Source organism: Canis lupus, chromosome 6 (assembly GCF_011100685.1).
Source record: "Canis lupus familiaris isolate Mischka breed German Shepherd chromosome 6, alternate assembly UU_Cfam_GSD_1.0, whole genome shotgun sequence".
Lineage (NCBI taxonomy): Eukaryota > Metazoa > Chordata > Mammalia > Carnivora > Canidae > Canis > Canis lupus.
The window spans coordinates 43,003,153-43,030,218 of NC_049227.1; the positions used below are offsets into that span (position 1 = coordinate 43,003,153).

The window sequence follows — 27,066 nt, forward strand, 5'->3', positions numbered from 1 at the left end:
CGTCACTGAGCCACTCAGCCACTGACCTCTGCTCTCCCTGCCTCCTGAGTTCTGTCCCCAGGGCTCAGCCCTAAGGGGCTGCACTGAAAACCTGCCTGCTCTTTGCAGCCTCTCCAGGAACACAAGTCCCTCCAGTGCTGGGGAGAAAGAGCCTTTCCTGCCACCTGCCACATCCTCCTTGGACATGCTAGGACATGGGCTCTGTGCTGATGAGGCCATCCAGGGAGCACTGCTGGGATGTCAGTAGCAGGGCTAGCTCAGTGGCCGCTTGACATCCGAGGCCCCTGTCCCCCAGCCCTCCTAGGACCCTGGCTGCTCTTATTTTCCAGAGCACTGCACAGAAGCACATGATGACAGTGCTCAACCCGCACAGAACTAGAGTTTATTCAGTAGTATGGGGAAATGAAAAAACAAACACAAAACCCTACTGTATTTACAGTAACAATCAAACTGTACAATCTGATGGTTAGTATCAAGTTAGCATCCAGCATCTTTGTATTTTTTAAGTCAAGTCATCAGTAGTTAAAAACCAGTTAAATTTTTAACTCTTTGTAGGAATTGCTGAGGGGAGAGTTCGCGGGGAGAATCCATGGCAGAAAAGCCAGCAACCAGCCTTACAAATGAGAAATAGGTACTTTTTTTTCCACCCATAGCCTCTTTTTCTAGCCACCTGCTCCAGAGTAAAGTCAGTGACAAATCCGTAAAACATGCTCAGCGCAAATGGTACCTCAAACAGCGGTTGGCAAACTAAGACGGCGGCGGGAGGAGAGGAGGCGGGAGGTGACAGCCTAGGACAAGGGGAGGGCCTCAGGCCCCTCGCCAGGGCTGCTGGGCACACACCCAACCTGTCTCGGCCACATCAGACCCCTGGGACCGGACACAAACCCATCCCAACACAAAAAGCAAATAAATAAAAATATATATTAACTCTCTCTTCGCAGGGAGCTGGGAATGGGCGCCGGATGGGGGCAGAAAGAGGAACAGGACCCGGTCCTTTGAAGAAGAGAGCCCATTCCCAAAAGGGGTTAAAAATCAAACGTGTCTCAGAGGCCACAGCAGGTCAGACAAAGTGGCATTTGCCTGATCTTGGGCGGTGGGGGGGTGGGGTGGACAACAGCACCCAGACTTGAGACCTGTGCTCGAGACTTCTGGGGGGCAACCGAGCCAGCCCTGAATTTACTCTTCCTCCCCGTCCCACCCCCACCGCACAGCAAAGAAGCGCAACTGAACACATGACTGGCCTTCCCCGGGCGGGTCAGGCAGGGAAATGAAGCACTTTTGGGTCAGCAAACTGAGCAAACGCCTGGGCTGCAGCACGTGGCCAGAGTCCAGGAAAGGGAGAGGGACTGGGGTGGCCCGGCCTCCGCCCAGGGGCACGGGTTCCCCTCAAAATGTGTTCATGCAGCATTTGGGGGTTTGGGGGGCGCGGAGTCCTGCCCCCTTGCCAGACAGGGCCTTTTCAGTTCCTGGGCGGGACGGCACAGGCAGGGTGCGGCATGCCTTCGCCCTGGCCGCCCTCGCCATACTGAGGCCTGCAGGGGTGCAGCCCACAGGGCCCGATGCCCTGGGTGCGCGTGGCTTCGTCCTTTCCTTTTGGTGATGGCAAATGAGGGGCAGGCCCCCCACGAGTCCCTCTCCTCCCAGAGGCACAGCAGATGGGAAACCGAGGAGAGGCTGGGAAGTATCCTGGGAGGTCCTATCCTCTTTGGGAAGGGGAAGGGGAGTCAGTTTCCAGCATATAAAAAAAATTAATCCCTGAAGTCATGAAGAGTGGAGATCCTTTTTTAAATTCTTTTTTTCCTCTTTTCTGAAAAACTTTGTCTTGGAGATGTTGGCCCCAGGGTTCCAAAGTGCAGTGAAGGGGATGGTGGGGGAGGGAGTTGGCACTAGATGGCCTTAGGTGGGGTGCGACCCCTCCCGGCAAGGCCCGGGCTCCTCAGATGGACGTTTCATCGCTGCTGCGGGCAGGCGTTGGGGAGCAGGGGCAGGATAAAGCACAAGACAGGAGTAGGGGCATGAGTGCAGCTGGGGAAGGTAAGGGAGCCTCAGGGGTGTAGGAACCACCGGCCCAGGGTTAATGCAGGAAGTTAAAGAAGAGAAATCTGGAGAGGCAGGAAAGGAAAGTGACAGAAAAGGCAGACAGCGAATTAGTCAGAGCCGAGAAGACAGTGAGAAGCTTTCACCAGGAGGAGGAAACAGGAAAGCAACCCCAGCTCCCCACCCTCCCTCACTGTGCCTGCTGCAGGCCAAGCTGAGCCGGGCTCCACGGTTTGGGGGAAGGTCATGGTGGAGCTGGGCTACACCGGCCCATTCACCCCCCAACCGCCTGCCAGGGCAGCCCAGGGAGGCCCAGAAGCCGCTCTGAGCCCAGCCAGGGCCTCTGTGGGGCCGCACCCTGTCCCACCCAGCCAGACCCACTCACTCGGAGCCCGATGAGTCCTCATCCACCGTGCCCGCCTTGATGCTCATGGCGATGGGCATGACCCCATTCAGCTGCTCCTGGAGACTCTGCCGGGGTGGAGGGCGGGGAGGGGGCCCGCCCCGGCTGCCCTCGCTGGCTGAGGAGCCCCTAGAAGACCCTGTGCCTTGCTCCAGGGGTAGCCGTAAAAGGCTGCTCTTCTCACTGATGGTGGGCAGACACTTCTTCTTGAGGATGCCTGTGGGCCAGGGTGGGAGGGCGGAGGGGGCAGGTGCCATGAGGAGCAGGCGGTAGGATCATGGGGCTGCCCTAGAGAGCCCTACCAGCCACAGGACAAATGTGAGGTTGCTGGCCGGGGGAGCATGGCAGCCGGTCATGCCCCACTCACCTTTGTGAGGTTGGGCAGAGGGGCCTGGGAGGGGGCCAAGGGACCCCTCCCGAGGCAGGGCATCTCCATTCTCCCACGGGCGCTCCTCGGAGGCCCCATTGCCACTACTCTCCTTTGCTGTGGTCCCAAAGTCTCCCGGCCAGGGGGCCTTCCCCGGCCCTGAGCCCCCATCTGGTGGAGAAAGGAAGTCCATAAGGCCCAGAGAAGGCAGACAACTAGGAAAGTCACCACCCAGGGAATCCCTGGCTCTCTCCCCTCCCACTGCCCCTCAAAGGCCACGGCCCTGGCGCTGGCCCACCCTTGGGGGTACTGTGCAATGGCAGCCTCTCAGCGCCAGGCCCCAGCAGGCTGTCCCAGCCCGGCTCTCCAGGGAAGACGGCCTCCTCCTCCTCCTCCTCCTCCTCCTCCTCGCTGTCTGATGAGTGAGTAGAGGCATAGGAGCCACTCTGGTCATCTTCCAGGGACAGGTCGCTGTCAGAGTCTGTGTCAGGATCTGGGAGATGAGGGAGAGATCAGAGCTGACCCACCCACCTCTGCACACCCTCCACAAAAGCCAGGCAGCTGCCCCCCACTGGCCAGCAGGAGCTTCCTTTCTCACCATGCTGCTGGTCTTGACCTTCCAGGAATAGGCTGCCTGGGTCCCCCAGGCCAGGGGGCCCTTGGCCAGGGTTCAGTGTAGACTCTTCCCTGAGAAGACAAGACCATGCTGGAGGGGTCACCCATCACCTTGCCCGGTGTCCCATTCTCTTCTCTCTCCCTGATTTCCCAGTTCCCACCTGGTGCCCCTCCTGATTTTTTTTTTAAAGATTTATTTATTCATGAGACGGGGGGAGAGAGGAATAGAGACACAGGCAGAGGGAGAAGCAGGCTCCTTGCAGGGAGCCCGACATGGGACTCGATCCCTGGTCCGCAGGATCAGGCCCCGGGCCGAAGGCGGCGCTAAACCGCTGAGCCATCCGGGCTGCCCCCTCCTGCTTCTAATGGAAGCTGCCACCCTATGAGCTAGTCAACTCCCAGCCTGGCCGGCCTGGCTTCCAACATGCGTGGGCTCTTCTCCCTCTGCTGGTGCTCCCAACACCAGGGCTCACCTCAGCAAGAAGGGGATGTAGCTGGGCTGACTCTTGCCCGAGCGGCTCGCGCTGTGCAGAGAGCCGGCTGAGTCTCCGTAGGGCTGGTACAGCCGCCCGTCCGCATAGGGGCTGGGGCAGTTGTAGGACTAGGCAGGGGACAGAGAGCTCAGTAAGCAGGGAAGTGGGACGGGGGAAGGGTGGCGAGTGGAGGGGCCGAGGGAGCTTGCCCTGAGGTCTACCTCCCACACGCCCAGGTCTAGAAGAGAGAAGCCCGTCTCTGCTGCCCCCTCCGTATAGGGCCCAGTAGTGGCTGTTGCTCAGCCATAACCGTGCCAGCCCTATGCGCCCCAAGTACTCCGGACTCGGCTATGAGGGCTTCCTGGTAAAAATGGTATAAGGAATTATCTCCCAAGAATGTGCTGGCAGACAGAAAGTTTACCAAGATTCGCCAAGTATTCTCAGATGCTGGGTATCCATGGCTGGATCCCATCTTGTCCACTTCCTCGCCTTATGCCTCCTAGTTCCATCCACTCCCATTTCTCCTGAGTCAAAATCCTCTTCCCCACCCCACCCGCCAGCCCTCTCTTCCCGGGCCTCACATACCATTTCACCACCCCTTCCTCCTTCCAGGAAAGGATGTAAGGAGGAAGATGAGGTGGGGCAAAGGCACAGACAAGGAGCTCCATGGGGCTCCTGCCTCTTCCTCCCCGCCTCAGACCCCTCCACCTCCCCGTCCCCAGCTCCCTCACCGAGGTCAGGGTGGACTTGGTGGTGAGTGCAGGATCAGGGCTGGGCTTGCGGCTACAGGCAAACTTGAGTGCTTTCCGGACCTCTTTGCTAAGCACCACGTAGGAGAGGAAGATGAAGGGGCCCTGGTGGACAAGAGGCGGCAGCAGCTAAGTGCGTGTGTGGCCCCCCCACAGCCGAGCCGCACCCCCTCCACCCATCTCCATGGGGCTGGGCCAGGTACCTGGACGCAATTGCAGGCAGCAAAGAGGTAGTGGAAAAGGAGGGTGTCGCTGTTGACAGAGAGCAGCGCCAGCAGCCACGTGGCGCTCAGCAGCAGGAAGACAGCAAAGGACGGCCTCAGGCCCGAGCTGGAGACAGACAGGCTGTGAGCCCAGTGGCCTCCTACACCCAGGCCTGCCCCCAGCCCGCTGCCCAGGCACCCGCCCCCTGTACTCACACAGGGCCTTTCTTCTCAAAGCCCTGCCGCTGGGCAGCACAGGAGGCACGGGCCGCCAGGATGTACAGGAAGACACTCATCTAGCAGGGGAGGGGGTGGGGGGAATCGTCAGGGGACAGGCAGCTTGTACCCACCCCACGGGGGCCCAGGTCCTAAGGACACATGCAGCCTGCTCACCCCACTTTCTAGCACCTACCGAGACAGCGAAGGCCACGGGGCCAGCAAAGCTCCAGATGAGCGTATCATAGATGGAGAGCCAGCAGAAGTCAGGGTTCCCATAGCCCTCAGGGTCCAGGCCCACAGCCAGACCTGGGGGTATGGTGACAACAGCAGGGGAAGGGTGGTGGGGCCTTGGGAATTGGTCAGGTATCACGTGGGCTCACAGGGCCGGGGTGCCAAGGATTGAGGATTCCACCCACCATGTGTCAACACTGACCTCTCCAGGATGGGTGGGGGGAGCCCCAGCCCCTGGTGGGGAGCCTTGGGGGGCTGAGAGAACTCAGACCGGGGAATGGGGATGTGGGTGGGGAGAATAGGGCATGAAGGGAGACCCAAAGCCTAGAGATGTAGAACCTCAGGCCGAGGAAGGGGTGGGATGTACCTGTGATGAAGGCGGGCACGCCCCAGCCCAGCATGTAGTAGAAGCGCATGGGGCCAGCATTGACGTCACGCACTTCGGTGAGGGCCCGATAGAGGTGCAGGGCCTCCAGTAGGCCCCAGGAGAAGGTGCAGAGGTACAGGAAGTGCAGCAGGATGGCAATGACTGTGCAAGCAAACTGGGGGGCCCGGCCATGCCAGGTCAGTGACCAGGGTGCACCCAGAGCACGGATTCTATCTTGTTAGGCAGCGGGGAAAGTCGGAGTGTCAGGTGGTGCTTCGGGAGGTGTGGGCCAGAGGAAGGTACTTCTAGGGTGCCAGGGAAGTGAGGGGGAGCTGGAGAAGGGGAAACCATGGGCTGGGTGCCGGGCTGGGTTCTAGCAGAACCAGAGCAGGGACCAGGAGCAGGGAGCTGGGGAGGACTCCCGAGAGGACGGCAGGTTGTGGACAGCGTCTGGGTGAGGGGAGACAACTTACAGGGAGGTCAGCCTGGTTGATTCCTAGGAGGAAGACCAGCTGAGCCAGGCCCAGAGCAGCAGTTAGGTTCCGTCGGATGCCATGCTGGTTGGAGCGTAGGGCACGCAGGATGGTGAGGAAGAGGAAGGAGAGCAGCAGAGCGGCCAAGGTGACCCCTAGGGCCACGTATGTCAGTGTCTTCAGCGGCAGAATCTCTCCATTCTGCAGAGCGGGTGGCAGGAGGCCCAGAGAATTAGGAGGGGCGGGGCCTTAGCATCCAGCCCCGCACCCTGGGCTCCCACCCCTAGCTCCACAGCTGCCCCCTGCCCCGTGGTGGGTCCAACCTCCCGCCGGGACACATCCATGAGCACGGCAAAGCTCGTCATGTGGTTGCACTGGCAGCTGACATGGCTCTCATTGCGGAAGACGACCTCGCAGCCTCGGGCTGACCAGCCACCTGTGCCACTGACCCTGCGTGAGGAAGGCGGGATCAGGAGATAAGGAGGGTAAGGCACCCAGGGAGGCCTGGCTCTCCGCCCAAAGCCTTGGAGGTAGGGCAGTGCAGGCTCACAGGATGGAGTGGTTCCAGAAGACACAGATGGGCTTGGTGCGCTCCTCCGTCTCCAGCAGCCGGAACTGCACGGTGACCGGTTTGTCCAAGGCTCGGGGCAGAAGCTCCTCATCGTCATGGACACTGATACTCACCACGGGCGTGTTGATGACCGGGCGTTTGGGGACTCTGATGAGGAACAGGCAGGTATACAGTCACTATGGCAGTCTAGTGGCTGAAGGGACGCATCTCTGCATCACTCGGGGGTGCCTCCAACCCCTGGCCTCTCTCTAGGCTTCAGCACTCAGCCACCCAACCCACACGCCCACCCACCCTGCATCTCCCTAGCTGCTCACCTCAGGCTGCGCTTGTCCGGGTCATAGTTGTGGGGCAGCAGCCCGGCCAGAGTGCGGTAGATGATGACGCTGGCCACAGCCTCACCTTGGCTCAGCTCTGGGTGCCGCCGCTGACGCCGCGCCAGCTCCTCTGACTCTTGGGGCTCTCCAGGGCCCGCGGGCCTGACCACGGTGGGTGTTTCTGGGATCGGGACACTGTCCACTCAGCTGGGCCCTGCACAGATGCCCCAGCCTGACCCCTGACCCACCCTTTAGCTTCCCACTGACCTCTGAAGACAGAATCAGGCAGGATGACCGTTGTCTCAAGGTCTGGGGGCCGCTCCCCCCGCAGCGCCTCATAGCGGGGCAGCTTGGCCCCAGCAAAGTTCCCTTTGTCCAAGCGAACTACAGAGATGACTAGGGAGAGGGTCACAGGTCAGACCCTGGGTCAAGCAGGTAGGCCCGCAGCATGGCCACCTTTGCCAGGGATTCTCTCTACAAACCCTTCCCTGACCCAGTCTCACCAATGTTGGGTGTGACAATGGTGAAGGGGTTCAGGTAGGTGTGCCGCATGTTCTGAGCCAGGGCGCTGGCATAGGCCTCGTAGTGCTGGAGAAGCCAGGCGGTGCCACCCTCCGTCTGCTGGATCAGCTCCCAGTGCCGCTTGTTGGCCGCATCCAGGAGGGCACTGCCCACCCGCAGCAGATTCTAGGGGGGGCACAGTCACGGTGTTGTAGCCCCACACCTTCTCATCCCCACCACCAGGCCTCACCTGTGCCGAGACCAGCCCCGGCTACCCACCCTAACCACAAACCTTCCCTCCTCATTCCCCAACTAAGAGCTTCCGGGTCCTGGGCCTGGACCCCCACATATGTACTAGATGCTGATTCTCCCCACCCTGGCACAGTGGGCAGGGCCTCTGCTCCAAGGAACCGGGTCACACCAGGCCCCCCACAAACATTCAGTTCTATTAGCACCTTACTAGGAAAAGGGCTGCAAAGAGATGCTCTAAGTTCCATGGCTCAAGGGAGCTCCTGGAGGCCTCATGCCAGCTAGGAAGTCCCTTCCTAAAGGTAGGGAAGGCCCCCAAGTGGCCCTGGCAATAGGCTCACTCACCATGACCCCCATTTAAGGTGCCAGCCCTGCCCCATCCAAGCCCCACCTCAGTGAAGTGCACGTCCTGTGTGGCGGACAGTCCAAAGCCCCGCTGGGCACTCTCGTGGGCCAGCAGCCGTGTGGCCAGCTGGTAGGCCACCTTGACATCACTGCCAAAGTAGCCGGCCGTGTGCTGGGTGGCGTTGCGCAGAAGCAGAGCCAGTCGCTGGGAGCGCCCAGAGTCCAGACCCGACTCGTTCCGCTGCAGCCGCTCAGCCTAGGATGGAGCCAGACAGGACAGGGAGCAAGGGAAATCAGCACAGGAGGGCGGCAGTGAGGTCCCCAGAGGGCAGACCTGGAACTCAGGAATAAAGGGGCCTCAGGAAAGGGGAGAAATGACCACTCCATGTGGAGGCCCCAGGAGGCAGGGCCTGGAATTCCAGAAGCCCCTTTCTCAAAGCTGGCAGCAGGGAGGGGAGAGAGGAGCTAGAGATGAGGAGGTTCACTTACAAAGCCCTTCAGCTCTGAGAAGGTGACTGATGTGCAGTTGAAAAGGTTTGGGGGGAGCCACCCCCTGTGCTCATCACAGTGGCGCACGGCAGTCCCTGGGGGAAGGAAGCCCAGAGGACAGGCCTCAGGAGAGACACAGGAGGCTTCAGGGACCTCTCTGAGTTTCTGGGGGCCAGCACCTCATAGGCCAGAGATAGAAGACAAGCACACAGGGGCCCTGCCTTCCTGTAGTCCAGGTGAGAAGAGGAAGACAGGTGCAGAGAACACTAGAGCCAAAGCCTCTGCATGATGGGCCTGAACAAGGACTATAGGAGTACGGGGCATATGTTCTCCTCAAGCCCCCAGACATGGTTACCCCTCTGCAGCCGCCCCTTGGTGCTCTCTGCCCCTCTCTGTTCATCATCAATCCAAGGACCAGCACCAGCCCCCATCCCAGCGCTGTGTCCCCTGGAAGAGCACCCAACACCCCCAACTCCCCTAACTGCCTTTCCAGTGGCATCACTGCCCTTCCAGGTGGTGAGTGGAGGATGGGAACCCTGTGTGATTCATCTTCGAATCTCTAGGACCCAGCCCTATGGCAGGCACACTGTGGGTCTTTCAGCATTTTTTGCTAAAAATTCAAGATATAGGTGCCCTTTATTCTGGCAACCTTGGGAGCAGAGAAACAGTGTGCCAAGGAAGAATGGGACATGGGGTCTCTAGGACCTGGACACCAGAGAGAGGTCCCAGGATTTGCAGTCAGGGGCTTCCCACCCTCGTCCCAGCGATGAGAGGCTGAGTCCACAATATTGCATTCGAGGCTTCCAGCACCTACCAAAGGAACCTCTGGGGCAGGGGGCAGCAGCAGGCAGCCCGAAGCGGGTACGGGGCCACCAGATCCCAGCCTCTATGGCCCGTGGGCAGCTGTCGTAATTCACTGCAGGGAAGCACACTGGGTCACCCAGGAGCAACTGTCCCCCGGGAGCTGTGCTTAGGCTCCCAGCCCTCCCTCAGCAGCCTCAGGCCTGCAACCAGCCCCCCATGCCTGGCCTCCCTGGCACACAGCGGGACAGCCACCAACCCACTACAGGAACCCCACCTTCACAGCCATTGGTGGTGACCTCAGCAAAAGGATTGTCACAACGGTCACACTGGCGCCCAATGACGCCTGGCTTGCATGGACACTGGCCGTCCTCAGGGTCACAGACGCGGGACAAAGAGCCCGTGGGGTAGCAGTCACAGAGGAGGCAGGTGGGGCTGCCAGGGGGCCGGTAGTGGTTCTCCTGAGAGGGAGGACAGAGGACGTGGGTCATTGGCTCAGGCTCTCTCTCCGGGATGCTCATGGGTTCTTTTGGTGGTGGTCCCTTTAGGGAGAGGCTCGCTGACTTCAGGTCTCCCCAGGAGTGGTATTCAAAATATTTAACTGGTAACGATTTGAGGTCACCAAATCGGTGCTCTGAGGGACATCCCAGAGACAGGCAGTGATCGATGAGCAGGCTACAAAAAAACAGTATAGCTGGCCTAGAGCTCACCGGTAACGTTATCGGTCCTGGGTGCCCTCAAACCACAGACACACAAGAGCCCATGGCCACCTGTTCCCCACCACCCACCATCAGAACAAGGGCACATAGCTTGGAGCTCTCTGCAGGAAGGCTCTCTCCATGGCCTCCCTGCAAGGGCCCAGGCACCCACTGCGAAGGCCCAGGTCAGAGCTATCACCTTGCAGTGGCACTCGCCGCTTGTCTTGTTGCAGTCTGGGTCGAAGCCTTTGCTGACGTCACAGTTGCACGGGCCGCACGTGGGGTGTCCCCACCAGCCTCGGGGGCATGGCTGGTCAATCCTGTGGAGAGGGCCCAGGAAGACATGAGTTCCTTTTGCCACCCCCATCTGCTATAGCCACATGTGGCCCTTCTGGCTGGCTGTAGCTCAGCCTGGTTCTCGGTGCTCCGAGGGACACCCCAGAGACAGGCAGTGGCTACTGGGGCCTGCTGCAGCATGCCCTGGTCCACTTACCTGGTCTCACAATATGGCCCAAGGTAATTTTGGGGACACTCGCAGGTGTAGCCGTGGGGGGCACTGGGCTTTCGGATACACACGGATTGATGTTCACATGGGTTCAGGTCACACACATTAGTACAGTTGTCACCATAGTAACCTGAAACCGTAAAGACAAGAGAGGCTCAATACCCACCCTGCCCTGGCACTCTAATTTTTTTTTTAATTTTATTTATTTATTCATGAGACACAGAGAGAGAGAGAGAGAGAGGCACAGACACAGGCTCCATTCCATGCAGGGAGCCTGATGTGGGACTTGATCCCGGGTCTCCAGGACCACCCCCAGGATGGAAGGCGGCGCTAAGCCACTGAGCCACCCAGGCTGTGCCCCCTGGCACTCTCTTTAAACTTGCCTTCAATCCACCTCCTTCCACTCGGAGAATCATACCAGCTGGCTATGGCTTTGCAGTGCAGGAGATGAGGCCCAGAGGTCGCATGACTGGCCTCAGGTCACACAGCAGAGCCGAAAGGAGTCCCTGGGCCCCCGCCAACCTGCCCATTTCCCTGGATCCCTGGCACACCTGGATCACAGCTGCAAGAATAGCTGTCCCAGTCATCACTGCAGTAGCTGTTGGCAGGACACGGATTCGAGTCACACGGGTCTGGCAGGCTACAGCCGGGCTCCACATTGACGCTTTCCCCGCGGCTAGGATCCAGACTGCTGACCCCCTCCGACGTCTCGCTTACCCTCACACCCTGGCGGGGACAGAAGCGATGTTGGCCCTCTGTGGCGCTGGCCTCCAGATGGTGAGGAGGGGAAGGCAGAGGAGGATGCTCACCTGCAAACAGCCCCGGAAGCCGCGGGCCACACCACTGGCTGGCCCAGGCACTCCCCCGACCGTGATGTTGCTCAGATGCAGCCCGTGCAGCCGAGGGCCTAGGTTGCCCTCTGCCCGCTGCTGCCCGTAGTCGAAGGACAGGATGGCGTGGCCGGGGCCCCCACTGGCTCCCAGCGCCAGCTGTGCATGGTGCCAGTCGCCATCATTGGCTCGGCCTGGCTCCAGCTGCAGAGACGAGGCCTGGAGCCCTGTGCCCTCCACACTCAGTACCACATGGCCTTCCCTCAGCTTTACCAGAAGAAAAGAAAAGAGGGTCAGCCGACTGCCTTAATTGGCTCCTGTAGCCCACCATCCTCCTTCCCAGACCACCACACCATCCTACTGGCCAGCCGAGGCTGGAGAGGGAAACCTATTATTTCTCTCAGGGCCGAGAGGTGGCAGCAGTGATCCAACAAACAGCTCTAGCTGCCTCTTCCTCCGGCAAAGGATAGACCCTGCCCAGCCATCTCTGGCCAGCCTCCTGGCCAGCCTCCGGGAAGCACTTCAGCCAGGGTCAGGGCCCGCCCGCCCCCCACCCCCCACCCCTCCTGGCATCACCTGCAGGGTGATGGTGCTGCGCCCTCTGGTGACAGCCTGCAGCAGGACACCGTTGGCCTGGCGCGTGCGGAACATGAGGCTGAGGTGCCAGGGCTGGGAGATGGGCAGCGAGAGGCCGTGCCAGGCCACCAGGCTGCTGCCCAGGAAGCGCTGTGGGTTGGCCATTTCTGGGGAGGCAGATAAAGGTAGACTGTGACGGGCGGAGCAGCCAAGTGCCCCGGGGGGTATGATGCTCAGAGGCGGTGGTTCCCCGGGGAGGCAGGGCAGGCCTCCTAGTGCCCACTCCCCTTGCAGGCCCCGCCCTCCAGAGCGTTTACCTGTCCTGGGCCCGCCCCACACTGTGCCCAGGCCTGCCACTGACTGGGCCCTTTGTCTCCTGTGCTCCCCTCTCAGGGCTCTGCCTAGACATGCTTTTCCACCCACAGCCCAGCGTGGTTGGGCCCTGCCCAGTGCCTGCCCCGACCCTGCCAGCGTTCCCAGCATTGTCGACAGCTCCCAGGCCTTGGCTTCTCTGGTTGCCTCCCCTACCCTGGGCACAGCTCTTGCCCCCGAAGCCCAGAGGACACTCGCAGCTGAACGCATCCCACTGGTTCACGCAGGTACCCCCGTTGTTGCAAGTACTGCTGTCACACACGTTCTTCTTGGCAGGGCAGCCTAGAAAGGAGAGCAGGGGGCTCGGTCGGGGCTCCAAACAGTAAACCTGTAGCGGAGGGGCCTCTGAACCCCCCAGCACGTCCCCACACCAGGCACAGCCCTCCCTTCTGCCCTGGGCTCCTGGCCTCGCCCCTGGCCCAGGCTCCCATACCAGGCACGGTGCCATTGTTGGCGACGAAGTCAGCCATGTCCACATGCCGGCTGTCCACCTGCAGATTCCTCATGCAGCCCACAAAGTGCCGCGTCCGGACAGGGAAGCTCTCGGGCAGGTCAGGTACCCCGCCCAGCAGCAGGGGCCCGGTCAGATCCAGAGACCTGGTGAAGCAAAAATGGTGGCCACATGAGCAAAAGTGGTGGCAGATGGGGGAGCTCCTGGCTCTTCCTTCTCCCCTCTCCCTGCCACCAGGCTAGAGTGGGGAAGGGCCGAAGCAGGAGCCCACGGGACCCTGAAGAACAGCACAGGGGAAGGGAGGCACCCCGACCTGGAGCCGCTCTCATCTGGTCCCCACCCTTCCCGGGACCACTCCACAAGACCCTGCTCAAGGCCCTAAATCTTGCCGCTTCCACCCCCAACCCTGACCCCTGCAGAAGGCTGAGGGAAGCACAATGAGGGAAGGCCCCCATCCGGACTGGTTTCCATTTCAGGGTCCCCTAAGGCCTACCCTCTCAACCCTCCCCCACTGCCACACCCCATGCCTCAGCCCCCTTCCCAGCTCACTTTTTGCTGCCACCCTGGGTGCCCTGGGCAGCACAGGAGTAGTTGCCCAGGACAGCTCCGAAACGCAGGGCCACCCCCGTGTCACAGCCATCCACGGTCACCACAGCTACCTTCTGCTCAGATGGGCCCTGCGGGAGCCCCGTCTGACCTAACAGTGGCTGTGGACAGGGAAGGGCAGAGAAGGGAAACGGTGAACAAGGAGCCCAGCAGGTCCATGGGCCAGGCACGAAAATGCCAGCACATGCTGACACTTCTTCGTACCACACATATACACATGCGTGTACACATACTCACTTGCACATACAGTGTGCTCACATGACACACATGCTCAGCTGCCTTCCTCAGCATCCACCAGACTTTGTGCTTGTTTATCAGGATGGGGAGCATCTAACGCTCTGGGGTGGTAGAAGCGGAACACCCCAGCAAAGTGGCAAGTCCCCACCCCCGTCCCTCCCTTTCTGCCAGAAGTGCCATGAGCAGCACCCCCTGGACGAAGCGCCCCCTACGTCTGAACACTGAGACAAGGACAGAACCTTCCAACTCCTTGACCCCCTCCTACACCCACCTTATTATAGTACTTCAGCTGTACTGTGTGCCACTGGCCGTCACTGACCCCTCCAGGCACGAATGGGGACACGGTGGTGGTCGACTCCCCTGGAGAAAGCACCCAGGTGAGCTGGGACACTGGATGAGGGCTGGGAATGGGGAGGGCATGCTCGTGGTTGGGACTGGACCCAGGTTTGGCTCGGGGAGGGGGAAGTGTGTGTCTTGGGGTCAGGGGCCAAGACACATAGGGCCTTCCTGAGATGGGCAAGGACATGGGGCAACCGGGGTCACCTGCAGAGAAGGTGAGCTGGACCTGCTCCTGGATCACCTCGAGGGCCACAAAGTCATGCTTCTCATTGAAGCGCCCGTTGTACAACAGCAGCCCATCACGCTCCTTGGTGGCAAACCTGAGCAGGGGTTGGGGATGGGGGTAGGGAATGGGCCACCTACCTAACCCCAACCCCCAGCCACCTAACTAGCCCCTGATCCTACCCAGGACCCTCCAGAGGGCTTACACCTTGGCTAAGGTGATGGACTGTGGAGCTAAAGTGTGGAAGATGAGCCCAAACCAGAACTAAAACCAGAGCCCCTGGCCCCTCGGGCTCCCCACCCTCAAGGGTAGGCAGGAGGAGTGATAAGGCAAGCCTGGTGGGTGAGGAAGGTCTGCTAGCCAAGTGCACAGGTAACTCTCAGTGCAGACCTGGCTCTGCCAACAACCTGCTCCAAGCACTTTTGCTGCCCTTTCTCTCACCTTGTCTGTAGAACGGGAGACACCCCAGGGGCCCACCACACTCCCCATACACCCCACCCCCAGTGTCCAGCCACTCACGAGAGGGCCAGAGTGAAGTGGAAGCGCTGGCGCAGGCCACGAAAGGTGATGAAGGAGTGGGCAGGGAAGCTGCGTGTGGTCACCTGGCAGTAGGGCTTCTCGAAGTCTCCAGATGGGCAGTCGCACTTGAAGCCACCCACCAACAGGTTGACACAGGTGCCACCATTCTTGCAGACACCTGGGGTGCAACGGCCTGAGCGGGCACTCACCTCGCAGTGCTCACCTGGGCAAGGAGAAAGGCAGAGTGAGCACCAAGTGCCTGAGGAGGTGGAGGGGAACTGGGATGCCTCCCCACCCAGCCATACCTCCTGGAACACTCCCAAATTCTCCCACACTGCCTTTCATGTCCTCACCTTCTCTGAGATCTAGGCAACCGGGGTGCTGTGCTTAGCCCACCGCACCATCCTCACCACCATCCCATTATACTGCTGCCCTGCAAGTCCCTGAAGCTCCCAGGCCCTTCTGTACTCCTGTTTGGGGCTCAAGCCACAAGCCTGCCAGGGCCCCTGATCTAAGGCCCAGGTCCTAGTTATCCTTTGGTGTCAAGGCTACTAAGAAAGCATGGGGGTGTTGTGTTCCCACAGGGGTGAATGTGCATGGAGGAAGGCACTGTAGGACAACACGAGGGCTGGTGCCAAACCCCCTCCCTCCCCACTCCCTCCTAACTGGTGCTTTTGTCTCTGTTAGGAGCCAAGATCAGTTTCCCTCTCCAGGGATGAGACCAGGCTCCCACTTGGATTGTCAGAATTATGGGTGGACACGGGTGTGTGTGTGGGGGGGAAGCTGGGGACTCCTGGGAATGGGGCAGAGAACTCCTACTCTCAGCCCTGGGGTCCAGACGGAGGCCCTCTGTGCACTTGGGAGATGCTGACAGCGTGGAGATGTGAGACTTGGGAGCAGACCAGGCTTTCAGTGGAGGAGATGAAAATTCCAACAACATCAGATGGGAAAATCCACTCCTCTCTCTCCCTCCCCATTCCCAGATTCTAGAGATAGGTTCTCAGCTCCTGTGCCTAGTGACTGGCTCTTGTTTCCATGGAAACTGTTGTTCGCCTACCCTAAGCCCCCCTCCCCATCCTCTTGGACAAAGACTCCCTTCCCATCCCCCAAGCCCTCCTCTCCCTCCCACCCCCACCCACAGCAGCAGCTGAGAGGAGTCAAGTCTGGCAAGTTCTGGGCGGCAGGGACGGCGGTGGGGGTCGGCTGCCACTGCTGGCAGGGCCAGTGGGCATGGCTGTGGAGGAGAGAGGAAGGCCTAACCTATCTGGCAAGGCAGGGCCCATGGAGGAGAGGGGAAGGGGGTGTCCTGAGGAGAAACAGGATCCTGCAGAGCACAAAGCGGAGGCAGTGAGCCTCCCAGAGAGGCTGGGGAGGGGATGCTGTGTCAAGACTCAGGTCACAGGCCAATGGGGAGGCCTGACCCTTTCTCCAGAACCTGGGCAGGGGTGAAGCTCTGGTGCTAGGGGTCACACAGGTACAATGACCTTCTGAAACAACCCTACCCCACACCCGAAACCTCCAGTGTCTTCTATGCCTTTCCTTCAATGCCTGGGAAGAACAGCACTGCCTATAGCCCGGAAAGGTAATTCCCTCGGTGTTGGGGGGTGGGGGAGGCCAGGTCCCAGGCCCAGCTTTGGAGCTAGTCAGACTGTGAGGGGACACTCGGAACAAGTCACCTGATCCCAGTGGTCTCTTACATCACAGCCAACAGCTTCCAAAGCTAGCTCTTTACATGTATTAAGTTCATTATATTAATTCTTACAACCGTGCTATGACGTAAGTTGACGTGTTATCTCTGTTTGAAAATACTGAGACACAGAGAGGTTCAGGTGCCCAGGGTCGCACAGCCAGAACCCCGAGGGGCTGCCTCCCGAGCCGGCCCTGACCTCACTCACTGCGGCCCTGACCTCGCTCACTGCCCAGGCGGCCGCTGCTCCGGGAGGGGCTCGCACAGCTCCTCCCCACAGGCCCAGGCCTGTGGGGCTATGCTGGCCCCCAGAAGGGAACAGGCGCCCCCCTGCAGCCCCCGGGCTCATGCGTGGGGGCTCACCCGTGGGGCTCTCCCGTGGGACTCACCCGGGGGGCTCACTGGGGGGCTCTCCCATGGGGCCCTCCCGTGGGGCTCTCCTGTGGAGGCTCACCCGTGGGGCTCTCCTGTGGGGGCTCACCCGGGGGGCTCTCCCGTGGGGCTCTCCAGGGGGGCTCACCTGTGGAGGCTCACCTGGTAGGCTCACCTGGGGGGCTCACCCGTGGGACTCTCCCGTGGGGGCTCACTCGGGGGGCTCTCCCGTGGGGCTCTCCTGTGGGGCTCACCGGGGGGTTCACCGGGGGGGGGGGGGGCTCTCCCGGGGGGCTCTCCCGTGGGGCTCTCCAGGGGGGCTCACCTGTGGAGGCTCACCTGGTAGGCTCACCTGGGGGGCTCACCCGTGGGACTCTCCCGTGGGGGCTCACTCGGGGGGCTCTCCCGTGGGGCTCACCGGGGGGTTCACCCGGGGGGGGGGGGGCTCTCCCGTGGGGCTCTCCCGGGGGGCTCACCCGTGTAGCCGTCGCGGCAGAGGCAGGTGTAGCCGCCCTCGCGGCTGCGGCAGCGCCCGTGGGGGCCGCAGGGCCGCGAGTAGCACAGGTCCACCTCGGTCTCGCAGTAGTCGCCCGTGAAGCCGGGCGGGCAGCGGCAGCGCAGGCCGCCGACCGGGTGGATGGGCCGGAAGAGCACGGAGGACGAGGCGATGAAGGGCGCCGAGGAGTCGAAGCGCAGCACCGACACGCAGCGCATGTAGTTCTCGCAGGGCTCGCGTAGGCAGATGTTGTCGTCGAAGGGCAGCACGCGCTGCGCCGAGATGGCCGCGAGCAGGCTGCGGTTGAGGTACAGGCGCTCCTGCAGGTCCTCGGAGGGCAGGAAGGGCGGCCCGCCCCCCGGCCCCGGCGGCCGGCCCACCGACAGGCTCACGTTGAGGATGTGGCCGCCCGGGGCGTCCGTGTCCCGCTGCACGTTGAAGACCACCACGTGGTCCGGCGGTGTGGCCAGCGTGGCGGCCACCGCCTGGATGAAGAGACCCAGCAGGGGGGACAGGAAGCGCTCCGGCGACATGTCCTCCAGGCGCAGGGTGATGCTGTGCGTGAGCATCTCGTCCGTGATGATGGTGACACGCAGGGCGCACTGGGCGGTCACGCTGTGCACGCCATCTGCGGGGAAGCGACACAGGTCGGGATGCGATGAGCGGGGCTGGAGGGTCAGGGCTGCCAGGCCACAGACCTAGCCCTCCCGAGCACCCGACAGGGGAGGGGGGACTGAGATCCGGCCCAGCACCCCTGCTCCGCCCAGATGCCACGATGGACTGACTCCCTTCACTAACTGGCAAAAAGTGCCCAAGGGATCCCTGGGTGGCGCAGCGGTTTGGCGCCTGCCTTTGGCCCAGGGCGCGATCCTGGAGACCCGGGATCGAATCCCACATCGGGCTCCCAGTGCATGGAGCCTGCTTCTCCCTCTGCCTGTGTCTCTGCCTCTCTCTCTCTCTGTGACTATCATAAATAAATAAAAATTAAAAAAAATAAAAATAAAAAAAAGTGCCCAAGAAACTACATGGACGTCACTTGTAGGCAAGTCACACCTTGAGGGACTAGCCCCCATAGACACTTAGGGCGATTTGATTTTCAGAGGCTCTCTTGGCATGCTTTCCCCAACACCGCCCGCCCCCCCCCCCCCCCCCCCCCCGTGCCCGCGATCACAACGTCTGAAGAATGGCACATGTTTGAATGTTCGTGCACCCTTCCCTGCCCAAGCGGAGGGTCTTGCTCTCTTAAACCGGAATCTCGGCTTCCCTGCACTAGAACCTGATTTTTCCTATTTCTTACCTTTCTACAGGGCCCAGAGCACCATGAGAAAGCCACAAAAATGATCATCCTGCCCCCTCAGCCTCTATATCTCAAGGCTCCCATACCCCTGACCCTGGCTGTGCTCTCTCCTCCCCGACCAAGGCAGAGTGGGGGTGGTGAACTGGGTCAGTGGGCCACCCAGTCCCCCTCCCACTGAGCCCCATAGCTGCTTGGGCGCAGGCCTGCTATCCCCATAGCAACACCCCACACAAAGCATTCTTCCTGCCCAACTCCAGGCTGCTGAAGATAGCCTGGTGGGGGCCTCACCCCAGGAAATCCAGCTGAGCCACCCTACCAGAGGCTGCACCACCCATTGCCCTGATGCTGTGAGAGATCTTGGGGGCAGAGATGGAAGGGCCTGGGCAGCTGGCCAATCCGAAACCCCAGAAGAGCCCCACGAGTCTGATCTCTCCTCTAGCCTTGGGCCTCTAGCTATCCATCGCCCACTTGGCTTACCACATTATACCCGAGTGCCTGCCACACCTGCAGGCCACACACTCACTTATTAACACCTAGGTGCTAACACACTCTAGTGTCTCACTCCACCCACACTCTAAGCCCAGAAATACCATACACACCTGAATGCACATACACATGGCAATGGGTTTTATTTAGCTCAGAAATGAAGGCTGGAGGCCAGTGGAGAGGGGTAAATGGCTCAGCAGGGCTCTAAAGGGTATTTGTATTTTTACTCACTATAATGTTCTACACAAAGTAGGTGTTCAGTAAATATTAAGATGTCTCCATAGTGAAGAAACGTCTTTATTTTTTTAAGATTTTATTTATTTATTTATTTATTTATTTATTTATTTATTTATTTATTTATTTATTTGAGACAGAGAGCGAGCATGAGGGGGGGAGGGCAGAAGGAGAAGCGGGCTCCCTGCTAAGCAGGGGGCTCAGCAGGGGACTTGGGGGCTGGATCCCAGGACCCGGTGATCATGACCTGAGCCGAAGGCAGACACTCGACCTATTGAGCCACCCAGGTGCCCCAAGAAATGGTCTTTAAAACACAGCAGGAGGGGCCCTGAGTTGATATGGAAAAGGACTCCCTAGCAGGAATGGGTCAGGAGTTGTGTTTCTGGGATGGGGTGGGAGGAGGAGGAGGAACCTGGGAATAGAATCTGTTTCCAGAATAGCCAGGTCTATTTGAGGTGGCTCACTACACCAGGTGGCTCAGTTGAGCCTGAAGGCTGAAGGCAGAGACCATCTCAGCCCTGTCCTTGGTCCACCTCCCCTCCAGCCTCATCACATGAGACCGCTGAAGCCCTCCTGCTCTCACCAGCATGCTTGCTCGTCATTACCCACTCCCTCTCCTCCTACTCTTGTCTATAGCCACTGAACATGCTGTGCCTTCCCACCTGGCCTACCCAGACACCAGCTCTCTGTCCTCCTACATTTCTCACCTGCCCTAAGCTCACCGACTCCAGGAAGCCTGCACAGATTTATGACCTCAGGCTCCACTTTCCTCCCTCTTTCAGGCGGAGCTGGCACAGGGCTCTTGTGTACTTGGTGCCTCTGCCCAGTGATTCCTCGATGGGACAGTCCCTCTAGGCAGAAAGTGGCCCGAGAGTCCACACAGTGCCTCTAACTTATTAGGGAGGGAAGGGGGCAAAGCCTGTGAGCAAGAGAAACCTCACCACCACTCAGCCCTGCGAACAAGCACTCCTCCCTGCACGCCCCCCCCCCAGCAGCCCCAGGCCCCGCCCCTGCCCCTCACCCAATGTGTCTCTGTTGCTTCCCATCTGGTCTACCATCTGTGGCCACCTGCCCCTTCCTCTGTTGTCCCCCTCCCCAGCAATCAACCTACTGCACAAGCCTTCCTCTTTGTTCCTCTCCCCTGCCTTGACCTGGCTCACCCCTCCAGTGCCAGGGCAGGGTGGGAACAGGGGTCCCAGGCCCTGGACTGTGGCAGGATCAGACTCCAAGCCTCTCTTCCCCAGCAGGTGCGCTGGTGGGAGCTGTAGCCCCAGAGAGGGTCCCCCGCTCTGGGAGCTGACCAGACCACACACAGGAGCTCCTGTGTGTCCCAGCAGAGGAGGAAAGAGGCAGGGAGAATTGAGGCTTCAGGACAGCCCCCCAGCCCAAGCTGGGGCAGCTTCAGCCACGGGGAAAATGAGAGGGGGAAGTCAGAGAGGCAGGAACGCGGAGACTAAACAGGGGAAAACAAAGATCCAGGGAAAGACCCAGCAATGGAGAAAGTGGGGAAGGAGAGAGCCCCGCAGGAGATGGGGAGAGCGCCCTAGAGAGGGGCAGCACCAGAGGGCCCCGGTGGGCAGGGGCTGGGCAGGGGCGGGAAGAAAGAGAGACAAAGAACAAGAAAAGGAAAACAAAGGGGCAGTGGGAATCAATTCCCCCCCTCACCCCAGCCTCCCTGAACTTTGGGGTTGCCGTGGTGACTGTGTCCAAAGGTCAGGGCGGAGGGGACAGGATGGAGGGGACAGGATGGGGTCGGGCTAGAGGGCCAGCCTGAGGCCTTCCCTTCTGTTCTAGGGGAGCTGTGGTCAGGGGCTCCGCAGGTAGGAGCCTGAAGGCTGCGTGGGGCCTCCTCAGTGCCCTGCCACACTCACCTAGGACAGGCTGGGGGGAGGACACGAGGGAGAGCCCCTTCTTTCCCATCCCTCCCCACTGCTTGCTTCTCCCAGCACAGAGAAGGATACAGGATACAGGAACTCCAGCCCTTCCCTTCCTCCTGGAGAAAAACTGAAGCTTCGACAGGCACAGGGCCTTGCCGATGATCTCTAAAAGCTCACGTCAGGGCACCTGGGTGGCTCAGTGGTTGAGCATCTGCCTTCGGCTCAGGTCATGATCCTGGGGTCCTGGGATTGAGCCCCGCATCGGGCTCCTCGAAGGGAGCCTGCTTCTCCCTTTACCTGTGTCTCTGCCTCTCTCTGTGCCCCTCATGAATAAATAAATAAAATCTTAAAAGAATATTAATAAATAAATAAAAATAACGGCTCACATGTCCTGGCTCCCATGGCCACCCGAGGAGGGGAGGCATCTGTCCAGGAAGGACCCAGAGCGAGGAGGGGGCTAAAGCCACACCCTGCATCTCACATGCCTCTCGTTCCCCATCTCGTTCCAGTCCAAGCCCAGACTCCCTGGGGTGGCAGTAGAGGGGTGCCCGGCTCTTTTCCTCCTCCATGATGTGTCTGGAGTGGGGTACCGTGGCCCACCCATCCACAGGGTGCCCCTAACAAGGGGCCCTCAAGGGAGCACCAGTTGTTCCCCAGCTAGGGAAGGGCCTTAGCAACCTGGGGCTGGCCCCCTCCTATGCCACTGCCGATCACTCCCCACAGTTGACAGAGAAGACAGAAAGCGGCCCCCCTCAACTCTCCTCCCCCAGCCCTCTGTCCAGGGAGTCTGCAGGCTGAGCGCTTGGCCAAGCAGCAGGAATGTCCAGCCTGGGTCCCGGCCAGGCTCCCACGCCCCAGGACTCAGTTCTCTCCCCACCGGAGCAGGGGGCTGTACCCTCAAAGGCCACCGGTCCCCTGGCTCATCCTGGTTCCACACTCCATTCCTTGAGCCTGGGCTGGTCACAGGAAGGCCTAACATCCTAAGAAGAGCCCATAGGGTGGCAAGGGGGCCCAGGAGGCCTCAGCCTGCCCCTGGCTTCCCTGCAGCCCCTCCCCCAAGCTGGACCCCAAACCATGGCCTCTGACAGTGGGGTCTGTTTGGACAGAGACAATGAGCTCTGGCTTCACTTCCTGCGGGAGCTCTGAAGGGATAGCCAGGCCAGGCTCTTTCTGCCTGGAGGGAAAAGAATGCTCTAGACAAAGTCCCCCTCAGCCAGTCTGGGACTCAGCCGGGAGCCAGAAGGGGCCAGAAGAGGCCCAACTGCAGGGTCCTGACCCCTCGGCGGCAACCCTGTGCCCCGTGGCCCTCTGCTCTGTCAGAAGGCTGTTATGAGATCACAGGAATATCCTGCCGGGCGTGAAGGGGTGCTGAGGGGCCCGGCTCGCCTCTCCCCCCACACACACCACAGTCCTCTCTACCCCTCCCCCAGCTCTCCTGGTCCCCAGTCTTCCCCGCGCCTTTTTTCACAATCCTGGCAGCCATGGCCAGGGCAGCCTCGCAACACTTCCCCTGCCACGTCACAGGGTGGTAGGCAGGGGGCAGCCAACCGAAGCAGCCCAGCCCAGCCTGGGGCAGCAGGCGGGGCCTACACCAGCTGCCAGGATTCTGAGGGCTCCTTCCCAAGCTGCTTCTCGCCCCTCAACCTCTGCACCAGACACTGGGCAGAGAGGCGGGTCAGCGCTTCCTTGAACCTGTGCCCAGGCCCTCCCCCAAGGGCCACCCCCACCGGACGCCACCTGGGCCCTTCCTTACCTGACACTAGCACGCTCATGATGGCCTCCAGAGGACGGTTGTTGTCCAACGCCCGGCTCAGCCTCAGTTCGCCCGTCGAGGCATTGAGCAGGACCAGGCTGAGCTCATTCCCCCTCTCGAAGCTGTAGGTCAGGCTGTCTGAGACATCAGGGTCATGGGCAGGCACGCGGCCAATGGCACCCCCAGGGAAACTGCTTGAGCGGTTGGTGACATAGTTGTTGAAAAGGATCTCAAAGTTGCCCAGCACTGGTGGGTTGTCGTTGCGGTCAAGCAGGCGGACGTGGACGGTAGCCCGACTCACCAGGGGAGCTGACGTGGCCTGGATGACCAGGATGTATTCAGGCCGGTCCTCGTAGTCCAAGTCCACCAGGGCGGTCAACTCCCCAGAGAAGATGTCCAGTTGGAAGACCTCAGGAATGTTGCCCTCCACAATCTGGTACATGATCTGGGCATTGGTGCCTTCGTCGGGGTCAGTGGCTGTGACGCGGGCCACGGCCAGCCCAATGGGGCTGTTCTCTTCCACGAACACGTCAAACTCGTCCTGCTCAAAGACAGGTGGATTGTCGTTGACATCCAACACAGTGACTGTGACTTCCATGGGCGTGCGGGCTGGAGGCATCCCCTTGTCCACCGCATATGCCCGCAAAATGTATTGGGCCACGTTCTCGCGATCTAGCCTCCGAAGCGTTCTCACGATGCCCGACGTGGACTCCACGATAAAGTCACCATCTCCATCATCGCCCCCCTGGAAGGTGTAGAAGACTCTGCCGTTGAGGCCGGAGTCACGGTCAGTGGCTGAGATCTGCAGGACACTGGTGAAGGGAGGCACATCCTCATAGACGCTGCCCTGGTAGGAGTCACGCAGGAACTGAGGGGCATTGTCATTCACATCGTTCACCAGGATCTCTAGGTAGGTTGTGTCAGACTTCTGGGGAATGCCATTGTCCCGGGCAGTGATGGCCAGGGTATAGGACACTTGGTCCTCATAGTCTAGCTCAGCCTGGGTGGTGACAGCCCCTGTGTCTGCATCAATGCGGAACTGGGGGATGCTGTCCTCCATAAAGTAGGTGATGCGGGCATTCTCACCCGTGTCCTCGTCCGTGGCACTGATCAGCACCACCGTGGTGCCTGCTGGCCGGTCCTCGTTAACGTTCACCGTATAGTGGGAGCTCTGAAAGACTGGACGATGGGTGTTGGCATCAGTGACGTTCACTACCACCTGTGCTGTGTCCTGCCGAGTGCCATCGGAGGCAGTGACAGCTAGCACATATTGCCGCTCGAGTTTGTAGTCCAACGGCAGGGCGAGCGACACGAGCCCACCACCACTCTGGCTGGTGATGGAAAAGCGGTTGCGAGTGTTGCCGCTGGTGATCTGGTAGGTGATGACACTGTGGGCATCGCGGTCCACAGCCGACACTGTCACCACGCTGGTGCCCACAGCCGCATCCTCGTTGAGTCTCACTGTGTACTCCGGTTGGGTAAAGGTGGGGTTGTTGTCGTTGACATCCAGGATGGTCACACTGACGCTGGCTGAAGCAGTGAGCACTGGGGTGCCGTGGTCTCGGGCTTCTACCCCAAAGCTATAGAAATCAACCTCTTCCCGGTCCAGCTCAGCTGCCACAGAGATCCAGCCTGTGCCATTGTTGATGGCAAAGGGGAAGTCATGCCCAACCCCAGCAAGGCAGTATTCCAGGCGGGCATTATCACCAGCATCAGCATCGATGGCCTGGACATGGAGAACCAGGTAGCCTAAGGGGACACTCTCTAGCACAGTAGCCTGGAAGGGGGTGCTGACAAAGATGGGGGCGTTGTCGTTGATATCCAGGACTTGCACTGTCACCAAGCCAGAGACGTTGGAGAGTGGGGGGCGGCCACCATCCTGTGCCCGAACCCGGAGGGTATACTCCTTGGTCGTCTCATAGTCAAGAGGGCTCACCACGTCCAGAGCCCCGGTCTGGGCATCCAGGTAAAACTGTCCCCGAGCATTGCCACTCATGATGCTATAATGCACCAGGGCATTACTGCCCTTGTCTCTATCCGAGGCTGTGACCCGGAGTACCGGGGCCCCCGGGGTCACATCCTCACGCACCTGGACCACGTAGCGCTTCTCACTGAACTGAGGGGCGTTGTCATTGTCATCCTCCACAGACAGGAACACAGCAGCTGTGGCACTCCGTGGACCTGGGTCCCGACCCTGATCACTTGCCTCCACTGTCAACTGGTAGGATTCTACTTCTTCCCTATCCACGGGGCCACGGGTTCGGATGACCCCAGAGCGAGGGTCAATCTCAAAGATTTCAGAGGGGCTGCCGCCAGGCCCCTCCAATAGGCGGTACAGAATATTGGCATTGGGGGGGGCATCGCCATCTGTGGCTCTGACTGTGAGCACCTCATAGCCAACCTCCAGGTTCTCCCTGAGGCTCTCCTTGTACTCCTGCTGCTCGAAAACAGGGTCGTGATCATTGGTGTCAGTCACCAAGATGGTGAGTGTGGCCAAGGCACTGCGTCGGGGCATGCCATGATCCTGTGCCGTGACCCTGAAGACATGGGTGCTCTTGGTCTCACGATCCAGCTCCTCGGCTGTGGTCACGGCGCCCGTGATTGGGTCCAGAGAGAAGAACTGTTTGGAGCGGCTATCAAAGAGGGCATCCATGGTGTACTCAAGGCGGCCAGCCTCGCCCTCGTCTGGGTCAATGGCCCGCAGAGATGCCACAGGGGTACCTGCCGGCTGGTTCTCAGGCACTGTGGCCTGGTAACTGGGGGGCTGGAACTGGGGGGCTGTATTCACGTTCCTTTTCCGACGCCCGCCCATGGGCTCTTCTGTTGACCTTTCCCCTGCCCTGAGCACTGGGGTCTGCACCAGCTTGCAGGACTGGCATCTCAGCCGTGGGGCCTTTAAGCACGGGTGTTCCTGGGGTAGGGTGAGCTTGCCCTGTGGGGAAAGGTGGCCTCCAATGCCCAGGAGGCGACAGCTCCACGGGCAGCCTTCGGGGGCTGGCGGCAGAGGGATGAGGGCTCCGGATTCTGGGCACCAGACCCTCAGCCCGTCGTGGTGGGGCACCAGGTGGCCAGTCAGCTCTGTCCCTGCATCCCTGCAGCGGCTGGTGTACAGCCAGAGATTGGAGGCCGAGGCTGGGCAGAGCCAACCCACGGGGGCGCAGGCCCCTGAGGAGCCCCGGCCCCCGGGCCCCAGGGAACGACAGGGCCCCACTTGGTCTCCCAGCAGTGGCGGCGGCCGCAGCAGCAGCAGCAGCAGCAGCAGCAGCGGCGGCGGCGGCGGCGGCGGCGGCGGCGTTGGAAGGGGGGCGCGGGCCGCCCGGCTCTGCATCTCTCCCTGCTCCCGGCCGGCCGGGTCAACGGCGGCGGCGGCTCCCCCTCCGGCTCCAGCCGGCCCCGCCGCGCCTCATGCCCGGGCCGGGGCGCCGGTCCCCGGGGGCCCTCGTGCGCCCCGCGGGGCCTGCGCTTGGCTGTCTCGGCGGGGCCCGCGCTGAGCCCTGCGACGCAGCCGGGCTCGCAGCGCTCCCGGATCCCGGCCCGCGCCCGGGGCACCCGGCCGCCGCGGGCTGGCGCTGCGCCTCCACTCGCGCGCCCGTCTCCCGCCACCTGCGCCCGCGGGCCCCGCGCGCCCCTGGCCCTGCCGACTCCCCGAGCCCCGAGGTGCCCCTGCGCCGCCGCGGGGTGGCCCACCTGTGCCCGCCGATCCACGCACCCGGACCCCGGCCGTCCTCGACCGCCCCGCGCCGCCCGCTCGCGCCCCGCGTCCCCGCCGCGGCTGCCGCTGTCGCCGCGGCCACGGGCCCAGCCGCGCGATCCCTCGCCTCCCCGGCGGCCGGGCGAGCTCTGCAGAGCGGCGGCGGCGGCCGCGGCGGCGGCGGCTCATTACCATAGACCTGCTCGCGCCGCCGCCGCCTTAAAGCGGCGACGCCAGCCGCACCGAAGGAGGTGGGCCCACGCAGCGCCCTCCTCCGCACCGCCGTCCCGGGATTCCTGCGGGCCAGACCTCCACTCCGGATCCCCCCCAGGCCTGCCGCCAGGTGCCAGACCCCTGCCACAGGGTAGGGAGGAATTAGCCTTCAGAACCAGACAACGAATGAAGGTAAT

The 27,066-nt window shown here is 61.1% G+C and overlaps 1 protein-coding gene across 5 annotated transcripts; it reads right to left on the bottom strand.

Annotated features, from left to right (window-relative positions):
- Window positions 1-351: 351 nt before the first annotated feature.
- On the bottom strand, window positions 352-26,312 carry CELSR2 (cadherin EGF LAG seven-pass G-type receptor 2). Of its 5 annotated transcripts, none has more exons than XM_038541089.1 (34): window positions 22,966-26,312; window positions 17,299-17,946; window positions 14,764-14,986; window positions 14,226-14,341; window positions 13,954-14,042; window positions 13,389-13,546; window positions 12,822-12,985; window positions 12,545-12,670; window positions 12,017-12,183; window positions 11,420-11,707; window positions 11,162-11,336; window positions 10,599-10,740; window positions 10,305-10,425; window positions 9,685-9,868; window positions 9,421-9,522; window positions 8,607-8,701; window positions 8,164-8,373; window positions 7,526-7,709; window positions 7,290-7,418; window positions 7,023-7,203; window positions 6,688-6,855; window positions 6,461-6,587; window positions 6,138-6,338; window positions 5,665-5,839; window positions 5,260-5,372; window positions 5,064-5,143; window positions 4,848-4,974; window positions 4,627-4,749; window positions 3,896-4,023; window positions 3,406-3,494; window positions 3,106-3,300; window positions 2,808-2,978; window positions 2,423-2,657; window positions 352-1,703 (listed from the first exon to the last, which is right to left on the bottom strand). In XM_038541089.1, exons 1-34 carry the CDS (start codon window positions 26,291-26,293, stop codon window positions 1,697-1,699), a joined length of 8,769 nt encoding a protein of 2,922 aa, XP_038397017.1. In that variant the 5' UTR covers window positions 26,294-26,312; the 3' UTR covers window positions 352-1,696. The 5 variants fall into 5 exon arrangements, with proteins under 5 accessions (XP_038397017.1, XP_038397016.1, XP_038397015.1 ...); XM_038541088.1 differs by having other exon boundaries at window positions 352-1,955; XM_038541087.1 differs by having other exon boundaries at window positions 352-1,958.
- Between the last annotated feature and the right edge of the window lie 754 nt (window positions 26,313-27,066).